The sequence below is a fragment of the Plasmodium gallinaceum genome (genome assembly GCF_900005855.1).
Source record: "Plasmodium gallinaceum strain 8A genome assembly, contig: PGAL8A_v1_62, whole genome shotgun sequence".
In the NCBI taxonomy this organism is placed as follows: domain Eukaryota; phylum Apicomplexa; class Aconoidasida; order Haemosporida; family Plasmodiidae; genus Plasmodium; species Plasmodium gallinaceum.
This window is the reverse complement of record NW_021628221.1, coordinates 356169-370781: the sequence shown is the minus strand read 5'-3', so window position 1 is coordinate 370781 and position 14613 is coordinate 356169. Positions and strand designations below refer to the sequence as shown.

At 18.7% G+C, this 14613-nt stretch overlaps 5 protein-coding genes across 5 annotated transcripts; 4 read left to right on the top strand and 1 right to left on the bottom strand.

Moving 5' to 3' along the window:
• Nucleotides 1-307: 307 nt before the first annotated feature.
• On the top strand, nt 308-4083 carry ATP6 (calcium-transporting ATPase, putative; the record flags this gene model as incomplete). The annotated part of the gene is made up of 3 exons (XM_028672910.1): nt 308-3068; nt 3304-3602; nt 3754-4083. 3 exons carry the CDS (start codon nt 308-310, stop codon nt 4081-4083), a joined length of 3390 nt encoding a protein of 1129 aa, XP_028526140.1.
• A 798-nt stretch (nt 4084-4881) lies between these two features.
• PGAL8A_00102300 (conserved Plasmodium protein, unknown function) lies at nt 4882-5760 on the top strand (the record flags this gene model as incomplete). The annotated part of the gene is made up of 2 exons (XM_028672899.1): nt 4882-5018; nt 5262-5760. The coding sequence occupies 2 exons, from the start codon at nt 4882-4884 to the stop codon at nt 5758-5760; spliced, it is 636 nt and encodes a 211-aa protein (XP_028526139.1).
• Nucleotides 5761-7183: 1423 nt separating this feature from the next.
• Nucleotides 7184-8335, top strand: PGAL8A_00102200 (vacuolar ATP synthase subunit c, putative; the record flags this gene model as incomplete). The annotated part of the gene is made up of 1 exon (XM_028672888.1): nt 7184-8335. The coding sequence occupies one exon, from the start codon at nt 7184-7186 to the stop codon at nt 8333-8335; it is 1152 nt and encodes a 383-aa protein (XP_028526138.1).
• A 1825-nt stretch (nt 8336-10160) lies between these two features.
• Nucleotides 10161-12368, top strand: PGAL8A_00102100 (conserved Plasmodium protein, unknown function; the record flags this gene model as incomplete). Its single annotated transcript, XM_028672877.1, has 1 exon — nt 10161-12368. One exon carries the CDS (start codon nt 10161-10163, stop codon nt 12366-12368), a length of 2208 nt encoding a protein of 735 aa, XP_028526137.1.
• Nucleotides 12369-12908: 540 nt separating this feature from the next.
• PGAL8A_00102000 (DNA binding protein, putative) lies at nt 12909-14222 on the bottom strand (the record flags this gene model as incomplete). The annotated part of the gene is made up of 1 exon (XM_028672866.1): nt 12909-14222. The coding sequence occupies one exon, from the start codon at nt 14220-14222 to the stop codon at nt 12909-12911; it is 1314 nt and encodes a 437-aa protein (XP_028526136.1).
• Between the last annotated feature and the right edge of the window lie 391 nt (nt 14223-14613).

Below are 14613 nucleotides of genomic sequence, written 5' to 3'. Positions count from 1 at the left end.
TTTTTTTTGCTTTTTTTTTTTTTTTTTTTTTTTTTTTTTTTGACAAAAATGCGAAACATATATTTTTATTATTGTTCTTAAGAATATTATGCACATTAATAAATATTACAAAAAAAAAAAAAATTTATAATTCATTTATTAAAATTATTTCATGTTTTTAATCATTATTAATTTATTTTAGAATAATTTTTTATTTTATTTATATACATAAAAGCGTAAAATTTAATATTTTTTTTTTTTTTTTCATTACATATTTTTATTATTATTTATTTTTTTTTTTTTTATATCTTTTTAAAGAATATAAATAATGGAAAATATTCTTAAATATGCTCATATATATGATGCAGAAGAAGTTTTAAAAACATTAGATGTGGATGAAAATAAAGGATTAACAAAAGATGAACTAATTAAAAGAAGAATGAAATATGGTTTAAACGAATTAGAAGTAGAAAAAAAGAAAGGTATGCTAGAATTAATAATAAATCAATTTGATGATTTATTAGTTAAAATATTGCTGCTAGCTGCATTTATTAGTTTTGCATTAACATTACTAGATATGAAAAATAAAAATATAGCAATATCTGATTTTATTGAGCCACTAGTAATAGTTTTAATTTTGATATTAAATGCTGCTGTTGGGGTATGGCAAGAATGTAATGCAGAAAAATCATTAGAGGCACTAAAACAATTACAACCTACAAAAGCAAAAGTATTAAGAGATGGAAAATGGGAAATAATCGATAGTAAATTTCTGACAGTAGGAGATATAATTGAACTAAGTGTTGGTAATAAAACTCCAGCAGATGCAAGGATAATAAAAATATTTTCTACAAATATTAAAGTAGAGCAAAGTATGCTTACAGGTGAATCTTGTACTGTTGATAAATATGTTGAAAAATTAGAGGAGAAATTTAAAAATTGTGAAATTCAACTAAAAAAAAATATTTTATTTTCTTCTACATCTATAGTATGTGGTAGATGTATAGCTGTTGTTACTAAGATTGGTATGAAAACTGAAATTGGAAATATTCAGCATGCTGTAATAGAATCAAATAATGAAGATATGGCTACTCCATTACAAATAAAAATAGATTTATTCGGTAAACAATTATCAAAAATTATTTTTATTATTTGTTTAACAGTTTGGATAATAAATTTTAAACACTTTTCTGACCCTATGCATGGTTCGTTTTTATATGGATGCTTATATTATTTTAAAATAAGTGTAGCTTTAGCTGTTGCTGCAATACCTGAAGGATTACCAGCTGTTATTACTACCTGTTTAGCTTTGGGAACCAGAAGAATGGTAAAGAAAAATGCAATAGTTAGGAAACTTCAAAGTGTTGAAACATTAGGATGCACTACTGTTATATGTTCAGATAAAACTGGAACATTAACAACAAATCAGATGACAGCTACCGTTTTTCATTTATTTCGAGAATCTGATGCATTAACAGAGTACCAATTATGCCAAAAGGGAGATACTTTTTATTTCTATGAATCATTAGAAAGTGAAGAAGCAGAATCTTTTTTTAATAAGCTAAAAAAACAAGGACAAATAGATGAAAAAAATACAACTGATAAAGAAGATAAGAAAAATAGAAATAACGAAGATAAAGAAGGAATTCCATTGAAGGAAATGGAAACCAAAGAAAATACTTTTATTAGTAGGGGTAGTAAAATTATAGAAGATAAAATTAATAAATATTGCTATTCCGAATTTGATTATAATTTCTATATGTGCTTGGTTAACTGTAATGAAGCTAATATTTTCTGTAATAGTAATAGTGAAATTGTAAAAAAATTTGGAGATAGCACAGAGTTGGCATTATTATATTTTGTTCACAATTTTGATATATTACCAACATGTTCTAAAGGTAATAAAATGCCTGCAGAATATGAAAAAGTAAACTATGGTAATAAAAAAGGCGATTTAAAAAAAAATTCTCCAAATAATAACAAATTAGATAATAATAAATCAAATAATAACACTTTATGTAGTGTCAGTACTACTTGTACAAATTCTACTAGTAGCAATAAGGAAGATTCTAGTGTACCAAGTGAATGTATAACTGCCTGGAGAAACGAATGTAAGCAAATTAAAATTATTGAATTTACAAGGGAAAGAAAGTTAATGAGTGTAATAGTAGAAAATGATAAAAAAGAATTAATTCTGTATTGTAAAGGTGCACCAGAAAATATTATTAAAAATTGTAAATTTTATTTTTCGAAAAATGAGATTCATTTGTTAACACAAGAATTAAAAAATGATATTAACAATAAGATTAAAAATATGGGTAAAAAAGCATTGAGAACTCTCAGTTTTGCTTTTAAAAAATTAGAAAAAAACGATTTAAATATTGTAAACACAGAAGATTATTATAAATTAGAACAAGATTTAATTTATTTAGGAGGTCTAGGAATAATTGATCCACCTCGTAAATATGTAGGAAAGGCTATAAATTTATGCCATATGGCAGGTATAAGAGTATTTATGATAACAGGGGATAATATAGATACAGCAAAAGCTATAGCAAAGGAAATCAATATATTAAATGATAATGAAAATGATGATGATGATAATACATGTTGCTATAATGGAAGAGAATTTGAAGACCTTCCATTAGAAAAACAAAAAGAAATATTAAAAAATAGTGAAAAAGTAGTGTTTTGCAGAACTGAACCTAAACATAAAAAACAAATTGTTAAGGTATTAAAAGATTTAGGAGAGACAGTTGCTATGACAGGAGATGGAGTTAATGATGCCCCTGCTTTAAAATCAGCTGACATTGGTATAGCCATGGGAATTAATGGAACAGAAGTAGCAAAAGAAGCATCAGATATTGTTTTGGCAGATGATAATTTTAATACTATTGTAGAAGCGATAAAAGAAGGAAGGTGTATTTATAATAATATGAAAGCATTCATACGTTATTTAATTAGTAGCAATATAGGAGAAGTTGCTTCTATATTTATAACTGCAATTTTAGGTATTCCAGATAGTTTAGCTCCAGTTCAATTACTATGGGTTAATTTGGTAACAGATGGATTACCAGCTACAGCTTTAGGTAATAATAAAAATATATATAAGTTTTTCTATTAATATTATAATTTTACGTTATTGAAAAATATATTATAGTATACATACTACACTCAGAAAAATAAAAATTATGAAAACAGTTTTTCATTCTTATGGAATGTTGTGTTGTTAAAATTTGCATATTTCACGAACTATTTTTTATAACATTTATTTATTTTTTATTACTTACTTTTTATTTTATCTTATTATTTAATTTTATGCAGGTTTCAACCCACCTGAGCATGATGTGATGAAATGTAAACCAAGACATAAAAATGATAATTTAATAAATGGTTTAACATTATTAAGATATATTATTATTGGAACATATGTAGGAATTGCCACTGTTTCAATATTTATATATTGGTATCTATTTTACCCAGATACTGATAAACATACTTTAATAAATTTTTATCAACTATCTCATTATAATCAATGTAAAGCATGGAGCAATTTTAAGGTTAATAGAATTTATGATATGACAGATAATAGTTGCTCCTATTTTTCAACTGGAAAAGTCAAGGTAAATAATATATTTGATAAAAATTAATAACTTAAATATGTATCAATTTTAATTACCGTTATTCCATATTCTATAGAAAAATTAAAGGACCATAATATTTTTTATTAACTTTTTTATTAACTTTTTTTTTTTTTTTTTTTTTTCCTTGTAGGCAAGTACATTGTCTTTGTCTGTTCTTGTTTTAATTGAAATGTTTAATGCATTAAATGCTTTAAGTGAATATAATTCATTATTTGAAATACCACCTTGGAGAAATTTTTATTTAGTATTAGCTACAATTGGATCATTACTTTTACACTTTTTAATAATTTATATTCCTCCTTTAGCTCGTATTTTTGGTGTTGTTGCTTTGACATATTATGATTGGCTTCTTGTATTCTTATGGTCATTTCCTGTTATAATAATTGATGAAGTTATTAAATTTTATGCGAAGAGAAAATTAAAGAAAGAACAATCAATAAATAAGTTAAAAATTGATTAGAAAAATATACATATATTTAATATATATATAATATCATTTAAATTTAATAATTTGATGTTTTTTCCAAAAATAAAAGATAAATATTAAATAAATATTATTTTTTTATATTTTTGCATTTTATATTTAGATTAATATGCATTTTTTTTTAATAGTTCTAAAATACAATTTTATTTAATTTAATTTTTTTTTTTTTTTCAAATGTGTCTATTTAGTTTATATTATACTATTTGATACAATTATACAAAAGTTAAAAATTAGATGAAAAAAAAAAAAAAAATTGTGTTTATATATGTTTTATTTATTACAATGCAATACTATATATTTACACATAAATATATAAAAAAAAATATAACATATTTATATATTTAAAAGTAATTTATGCATTATACATATTTAGATAATACAAAATAAATAGAAAATTTAACTATTAAAATGATGGCACTTTTTTTTTTTTTTTTTTAATGTTTATAAGTTTTTTCTGACAATTATTTAAAATTTTTTATGTGCAAAAAATTAAATTTGTTTATTTAAAATATAATAATGATGAAACTAAATTTTATTTTTGTAAATAATATTCAAGTTAAATATTATTTAAAAATAAATATAAATCATGAAATGTTAAAATTAGCACTATCTAGTCCATATAAAATATTAAAATAGATAACTAAAATAATGAAATATTAAAATATCAATATAAGATTTTTCTTTTAAACTTTTAATTTAAAAAAGGTATTTTAATAATTGCATGTAAATATTGAAAATAATTTAAAATTATTTTAACAGTTATACACAAATAGTATGGATTTACTATATATTAATAAGATACCTGAACTTAATTATGAAAATGAAGTTACTAAAAAGATTGTCTTGAAAATAATACATAAATTAGATAAGCAACAGAAAGAGGAATCACGAAATACAAATTTTTACAACAGGTTATTATTACACTTTCACTTTTTATTATTATAATAAAAAAGTAGCTTTTTTTTTTTTTTTTATTATATCTATAATAGGGAATGTCAATATATATATATATAAATATTTATTTAAAAAAATAATGTAATAAATATATTAGGATATAATAGAATGTTAACATATATACTACATAATTAGAAATAATTTCATAGTTTAATATTACTTGCTTTGTTTTTATTTTTTTTTTTTTTATTAATTTTTAGAAGCAAAATTATAAATTTTTTTTCTGAAGCTGAATTATTATTTAAATATCATGATATTGAAAAGAAGGGAGAATTGGATATAAAATTATTCCCTAAAATGGCTAGACAGTTAAAGCAAATTTATGATATAAGAGATATAAAAAGGTTTGAAAAAGAAATGAAAACTAAAAAATTAAGTAAAATGAATTTACCTATGTTTTTAACATTATTAAAAAGAAAATTATTCCAAACTATTGATGATGATGAGACATTTAAAAAATATTTCGATGTCTTAGATATGAATAAAAATAAAAAAATTAACTTAGATCAATTAAAAATGTATTTGGGATTAGTAGGTGACAAGATTAGTCATGAGGAAATTAATTCATTCATAAGTTACTATGTTGAAAATAATAAAAAATTAATTCAAAACGATTTAACTTTAGATGATAAAAATTTACCTACTGAAATAGGACTAACAGTCTATAAAGATATATTAACATATTTTAAGAACTTCTAATATAAACAATGATTAAGAATAAAATAAAAATAAAATTAAAAATAAAAGTAATTTAAAGGAAAAGTATATGATATAAAAAAAAAAAAAAAATGAATATCATAAAATCAATTTAAAAGCAAAAAAAAATTTTTTTTTTTTTTTTTAACTTCTTGTATTTATGCATGTATGTGTGTGTGTGTCAAATTAATCATTTTTTCATAATTGTGCAAAAAAATAAATTAAAAAATATATATATATATATATTTATATATATGAATGTATTTTTCTACACTGTTAAGAATACATATATATTTATTTTTTTTTATTCTTATATATATTATTTTGCCTTTTTATTTATTTTTAGTTCATATTTTTATTTTTAATATTATATATAACAAGGATTTATATATTTTTTTAAAGACATATATATATTTCATTTTGAAATTAAAATTATAAACTAAGCATAAAATATAAATATCATATTTTTAATAAAATACAAATAAAATATATATATATTTTTGAAAAAATAGGTAAAATATACTTTGAAGAATAAAAGAAAAATGGAATTTAATTATTTATACTTTTTTAAAAATTAGCTATAAATAGAAATTTTTTTAATATATATTTATATATAAATAACAATGAAATATACTAATTAAAAAAAAGAAAAAATGAAAAAAATCTAACAAAAAAAGAGTTAAATCATGCTAACGACATTTTAATTGCTTCATGTGGATATATAATTTTATTTTTCTCTATTTTTATTTTTATTATTAAAGGAAATATAAGCCAATGACTAAGAAAAAAAAAAAAAAAAAAAAAAAAAAAAAAAACAAAAAAGTGCATTTCTTATTTTTTTTATATATATTAATGGCATTTTATATGTTTTGTTTTATTATTTTTTTTTTTTATTATTTCCTTTTGCTACAATTGAAAACGTTAACATTTTCATAAATTTCAATTATTTCAAATATTATTAATAATATAATGTATATGATAAAGTATAATATATGTATTTTTGTTCATTAAAAGATATGTACCTATTAAAATATTTAAATAAATACAAAAAATTTAACATTGATAAAAACACTATTATATACATTTATAAATTTATATTCTATTTTTATTAGAGTTTTTTATGTTCTAAATTTTTTTATTTTTTAATCTTTATTTTGTCAACTGTTACAAATATGCCTAAATATATTTAATTACATATATTTTTTTTTTTCTGAAGAAATTGGAAAGAATAAACAAACTGCTTATCTATTTTCTTATAATTTCTTATGAACATAAAAAAAAAAAAAAATATATATATATATATATTTATATATATATAAAATATATTTTTTTTCTATTTATATATAATTTATTGTATTATATGTGTTAATGTATAAATTATATATATATAAATATATATTAAATGTAGAATAAATAAGCTCACAATATGAGTGAGATACCAATGTGTTTATTTATTGCTTGCTCAACCAGAGATAATACTAGTCGAGAATATATTTATACCATCTTAAAAAATAGGTTGTTAGGTAGTCATATATGCATTGATACTAACATATTAGATGTACCAACTAATTTAAAATTTTGTTCCTTTGATGATTTATTGAAGTGTGCAGATGATTTACAAAAATATGATAGTTATGCTTATGGATGTTTAAAAAAAATTGAAAAAATAGCTAAAGAATATGATGAAAATATTGAATTAAAAATAATATACCAGAGACAACATATAAATATAGATCAATATATAAGGCGTTTTAGTTGGGATGATGCAAAATATCCAAGAAATAGATCATTAACTGATACAGTTGATATCATGATTAATAATATAACGAAACTATCAGATGAAATACAAATTAAATCAAGCATGCTAAATGATTTAAAAGAAAAAAAGAAGAAAGATATACCAATAAGTGATTCTAATAATTTTTTATTAAGAAATTTAAATGAAATTTTAACTCCACAAACAGTAAGTGAATCAGATTTTATAGAAACTGAACATTTAACAACTTTAGTTGCATGTATTCCAAAAAATTTAGTTGAAGAGTGGAAGAATACTTATGAAAAATTTTGCGAATATGTTGTACCTAGATCAACAGAACAATTTAAAGATTTAGTTGACAAAGATGGAAATACTTTGTGGAAAGTATTAGTTTTTAAAAAATATGCAGAAAATTTTAAACAAGCTGCAAAATTAAAAAAAATTGTTGTAAAATCATTTAAATATGATGAAAAACAATATAATGATATGATGGAAACAAGAACAAAAATTGAAGCAGAAATTATTAGACAAGAAACATTTTTAAGAAGAATGTGTTTAGCTGCTTTTTCAGATATTTTTATCGCTTTTATTCACATCAACATTTTAAGAGTTTTTTGTGAATCTGTTTTAAGATTTGGTGTTCCTCCCAATTTTGCATCCTTTAGTATAAGAATAAATGGAGAAAGCAAGGAAAAGAAAGTACGAAAAAAATTGTATGATATCTTTTCATCAACTGATTCAATTGGGAAAAATTATATCAAAAAATCAGATGAAAATGATGAAGAAATATATCCTTATGTTTCTGTATCCTTTAAAATATAAATACATTTTTTTCAATATTTCAGAAATATTTATGAATATAAAAATATAATTAGAGAAAAATAGAATTAATCTAAAAGAAATTAAAAAATAAAAGTAAAATAAGTGGAAAATACAAAAAGTAAAGGGTATAAGAATATAACAAAATAAATATTTGTTAGAAATAAAAATAATATAAAAATAATTATATTAATAATATATATTATGAAAAAAATAATAATTTAATATTTTTATGAATTAAATTAGCATAATTAATTAAAAACAATTATTACTAGGAGAGAAACAAAATAATAAGTAATTGTAATATGAATATCTATTATTGGAATTAATTTTTTTTTTTTTTTTTAGAATAAAAAGTATAATAATCTTAATTAAAATAATTATAAATATAATTTTAGCATTATTGATAAGCAAATGACTTCAACAAGAATCATTTTTTATAACAAGAATTATATTAGTATTACTATTTTTTAAAAAAAAAAAAAAAAAAAAAGGAAGAAATTATGTTAAAAATTATACATTTTCACATAATAAGAATGTATATTAGCAAAAGGTATATATATATATATATATATATATATATATATATATATACATATTTAATTTATGTTTATTATAAGTCAGATTACAATAAATGATGTTCTTAAGAAAACTTGTTAATTAAAGTATATAAGTTTATGATATATTATTATTTATATACATTCCTTTTTACTCTTTTTTATTTTTTTGCTGTTCATATTTTTTATATTATATATATATATATATTTGTGCCATGTGTAACTTTTTTTTTTTTTTCTAAATTTAGTTTAATATCATGAAAGTTGAAATTATCTTTTTATTTATTATCCATTTTTATATAAACAACATTATTTTTTGAAATAATTGTTATAATTTTTTTTAAAAAAAGAAATAGTAATTTTTTTTTTTTTTTTTTTTTGTTTTTAATAGAACTTTTTTTTTTTCCTTTTTTTCTGTATTTTTTTATTATTTTCTATAAATTATAAATGTAAATTTTATAAAAAAATTAATACAATTAATTTTTTTAATGTTTTTAAGTTTTATATTAGTAATATTTTTTGATAAAAAGTAATATTAACGTAGATTATTTTATTCTTACAAGATTATTATTTGAAGCGTTATATATATTTTTAAAAAAAGAGTAAATTAGTTTATTTCATTTTTTTTCATTTTATTTTACTTTATTATATAAAGAAAAACATATATTAATATGTTTTTTAGGATATATTATTTTAATTTTAAGAATTTATTACATTAAATTTAAAATAAAGTATTTTATCTTAATAGTATACAATTCTTTTGTAGTCTTTTATTTGTATGATAATCATATTTAATATATTATGAATCTTATGAATTAATAGTAAAAAAATTATGTAAATTTAAAATTATTTTCATAATTTTATTATAATTGTTCATTAAAAAAAAAAAAAAATAAAATATAATATACAAAGTTTATAGCCACAAATTAAGCAATAAAAAATAAAAAAATGTGAAAAAAATATTTATTTAAAATAAAAATATATATTAAACAAATGAAAAAATGTCTTATATCTAAAAAAAAAAAAAAAAAAAATGAATAAAAACAAATTATGTTTTTAAAATATAATTGAAGAAAATAATGAATAAAAATTTTAACAGAAAAAATCAGAAGAATATTTTGTAATTTTTAATGTGAAAAAAAAAAAAAAAAAAAAATCAGGATTAATCAGGAAATTTGTAAATTTTTTTTATATTTTGGATTTATAAATGTAAAAACGATATCATATTCATATATATATATTTGTATATATATACATTTTTTTGCTTTAATATGTTTTCTAAATATTATAAAAAAGAAGAGAATAATGGCTTTATTAGAATACACTACTTTAAAAAAATTGAAACTGAAAAAATTGATAAAAATTTATTAAATTTAGAAAAAGTATTTAAAAATGATGAGATATTTTTAGATATGCATATAAATGAAAAAGAAAAAAATAATTTTGATTTTTTTTTAAACGATATAGAAGGTATAAATAACATAAATTATTTAGAGGAATGGGTAAATATAGATGTATCCAATATATATAATTTCATCTTATATGACAACAAATATTGTAATGATATAACAAGTGATAAGAAAGGACATTTGATTTTAAAATTAAAATATACAAATGAAAATAAAATAATAACTTCATATTTTAAAGTTAACTGTAGAAATGTAAAATGGGAAAATGAAAAAAAAGTATGGCATATACCATTATTTTACATATTTGAAATATCTAAGCTTACATTATTTTTAGGTGGAATGGTTAGTGATTTAGTTCTTTATTATTTATGTAAGCTTTTTAATCATTTTTCAAGTATTAAAAACGTGAATAACTTGAAAATGAATGAATTAAATAAGGAAGAAATAAGAAGCGATGATATTAACAACAAAAGGGATAATAGAAAAGATGACATACAAATAAAGGATAATATTAATAAGAAGAAAGAAATGAAGTGTAGTATTAAATTTAATGAAAATAAAATAGAGGAAAATAAAATGGAGGAAAATAATGAAATTAATTGTGAGAAGGATAAATTAAATAATAATATAATAAACGATAATCAAATTGATAACAATATTAACAACTTTGAAAATATAAAAAATAGTGAACTTTTGAATAATAATTATAATACGGATAAGATAGGTAATAACCAAAATAATAGTAACATAAAGAATAAATCTGATAATTCATTAAATAACAATTGTTACAATTTTGATATATTTGTTAAAGAAAACAAAATTGAATTTATTGAATATTTAAAAAAGGTAAAAATGTTTAAGATAGAACATATAATTATAAATAATATCATAAAAAGTGATTCTATGTTTATAAAAATTTTGCCGTATAATGAAGAAATTATAAAAAAAATTAAAGAAACCAATTTATTTCAATGGAATAAAACTGATAATATATGGATAATAAAAAAAACAAATTTTAAGAATTTTTATATGAATATTGTAAAATTCTTTGATTTTAAAATATGTTCTTGCTATGATTATTTTAAAATATCTAAGCTGAAATTGATTGAAAATGAAATAAATAAAAACAACATAATGATTAATAATACAATACTAAATACAGAAAACATAAAAAAGAAAAGGAAAAAAATCATAAATGAAATAAAAGAAAAAGAAAAAAGATTTAAGAGGACAACTAATTATGAGAGTACTGATTCTTCCTATTCAGATGAATTATCACATAATGTGGATTCCAGTTATTATGAAGGGAGAGAATTAGTGAATAAAATAAAATTGATAGGAGCAGCAAATAATTACTATAAAGATATAATATATAATAAGTTAAATAAGATAAAACATTTGAGACCCCCAAATTATACTTATGATCCACAAGGATTAATAACCAAAAATGGAGCAGGAACAAAAGGTATAGAAATTTATGATTTACCAAGTGATATTAATGAATGGAATAAAATAAGTTTTTGTATAGTTCCTAATGAAAAAATTAATGTAGATTTATATGATCCCAAAATATTATGTAGTTTAGTTAGTGATGTTTATTTACTTAAAGAGAGAGCAATAGATATTATTTTAAAAAAATATAAAAAATGGCCAGAATACAGTGATGTTTTTTGGAATACTATATGCTCAGAAAATGAGTTTATTGTTTGTAATAAAAATTTCAATACTAGACAAAAATTAGCACATGATAGATTGTTTAATAAACAATTTTTTTATATTTTTAACATTGAAAATGTTAAACAATCTAATTATTATGATCCCTTATTTTTATGTAAAACTCTAATTATTTTAGGAGAAGGAAAATTAGTAAAGGATCCATTAGAATCTGAATATATCATTATTTCTAATTCTAATGATCAAAATGCTATTTCTTTTTATAATTCTCTACAAGAAAAAAATAAAAAAAAAAAACTCCCATTATTTGTAACTCCTAGTTTTATATATGATTGCATTTTAAATTATTCTATTTCCTATCCATCCAAAAATAAAAACCATTTTTCATTTTCATAATATACAAAATGAAACATGTAAATATAAATATATATGTAGAATACAAAAAATAATTTAATTTTTTTCACATTTTTTTTTTTTTTTACTTTTTTTTTTGAGATGTACCTTATGATTTAATTCTCACAAACTAATTATATATATATATATATATGAATTACATTTTACAAAATAAATATTTTAAAATATATTATAGACATATTTAAATTTTTTATTTTTAAAATTCATAAAAATATAATCAAGAATTCTCTAAATTTTAGACTTCTTTTCTTAAAAATAAATAATATAATGTTTTACTCTAAAAATTAAAAGAAATTTTTATGTTTTATCCTCTGAAATAATTATTCTAAAAAATATAAAATGTAAAAAAATAAAAAAAAATTCAAAATTATGATATTTTAAAAATTTTAATTTACATAAAAGAAATTACTAAAAAAAAAAAATCTTGGTAATATTAAATAATAAAACATTATGTAAAAAAGACAAAAAAATATATATTAAAATATGATAAATAAAAATAAATAATATAAAAGTAAGAAAAAATTAAGACATCTTATTAATATAATTTAAAATTACATTACAACAATTTATTTCATCATCATAATTAAAGGATGAAAGTTTAATCAAATAATTATTTTTTTCTATATGTTTTAAATACAAAACGTTTTTATAAGAATCATTAGAAAAAACCATTTCTTCAAGAAATGTAATGTTATTTATTTTAGAGCATTTCATATTTATTTCATTTTTCAAATTATTAATTATATTTGACTTATTCTTTTCCAAATATTCATAACCTTTTTTTCTTTCTTTTTTTTTTTCATTGTAATTATTATCATATGATATTATTTCTTTAATTCTAATTTTAGTGTTTTTTGTATTATCACATATTTTTTCAAGATCAGTTTTTGTTTCCTCTCCATTTGTTTTAACACAATTTTTATTTTCATTTACATATGTTGATCCTATAATATTTTCTTTCATACCAGATGAATCATTTTCAATATTTAAATTAAATAATTTGCATTTATCAACTTTATTTTGATTTTTTAAAATCATGTAAACTTCTCTAGAAGCATAAGCATCAAGTGCGGCATAAAGAATTTGCTCCTCTATTAGATTATCACTTAACCAGTTTGATAACCTAAAATTTTTGTCAAGAAACTTTTTTAAATATATTTTTACTAAAGATTGCAAAGAAGGTGGATAAATAAAATTTTCTATAGAATAATTATATAGGTCAAAAACATTTTTTATTTCAATGTTGTTTGATAGAAACATATCCTTGTCATTTTTAATATCATGACAAACTTTTATTATTTTATCATTTTCAAGTATTTCTTTAACAGATTGAGGTATTTTTCCTTTTAATTTATTAATATTAAAAACAAAGCAAATATCGTTAGAACTTAATTGAATTAAGCATAACTTTTTATTTTCCTCATATGTATTTTCACTATTTTTTTTTTTTTTAAAGATATTTATTTTATTGATGTTCTTTTTATTTTTGTATTTATTAATTAAATTATTTTGATATTTTTTTTCTAATAATTTATTAGTTGTTTTTATATTGTTTAAAGTGTTTATCTCAGATATATTATTAATTAATGAATTAGTTTTTTCAAAATTTTTCAAAAACTTTTTATTAGAATTATTTATATCAATAACAAATTCAGTATCAAATCCAACAATATCAGTTTTCAAATATTTTATGATACTTTTTTCATATTTCGTAACATTTTCTTGGTTAACATAAATTACAATTCCTGTAAATTTCAAAGGATTAAAATAATCATTAATTTTATTGGAGTAATAAGGTTTTGAGCATTTATAAAATTTTTTTAAACTACTGAACATTTTTTTTAAACATAGAATTTCTGCATTTTAATGTAAAACAATTAATACAAATTAAAAGTCAAAACTATATATAAAAGTGTTGATTCATAAAAACATGAATACAAACATACATATAAAAATCACATCATTCAAAAAAATTATATTCAATAAAAAAAAAAAAAGTTAAATATCTACATAACTATAAATATTTAAAATATATAAATATAAATGCTCAAAAAATAACTTGTTTTCACAAAAATAAAATAGAGAAAAAAACAAAAAAAAAAAAAAAAAAATATTCTGCATATATTTATGCACATACATAAAAAAAAAATTTTTTTTTTTTCTCTTTATAAAAAATATGGCTATTTAATATTATATAGATAACAGAAAAAAAAAAAAAAAAAAAAAA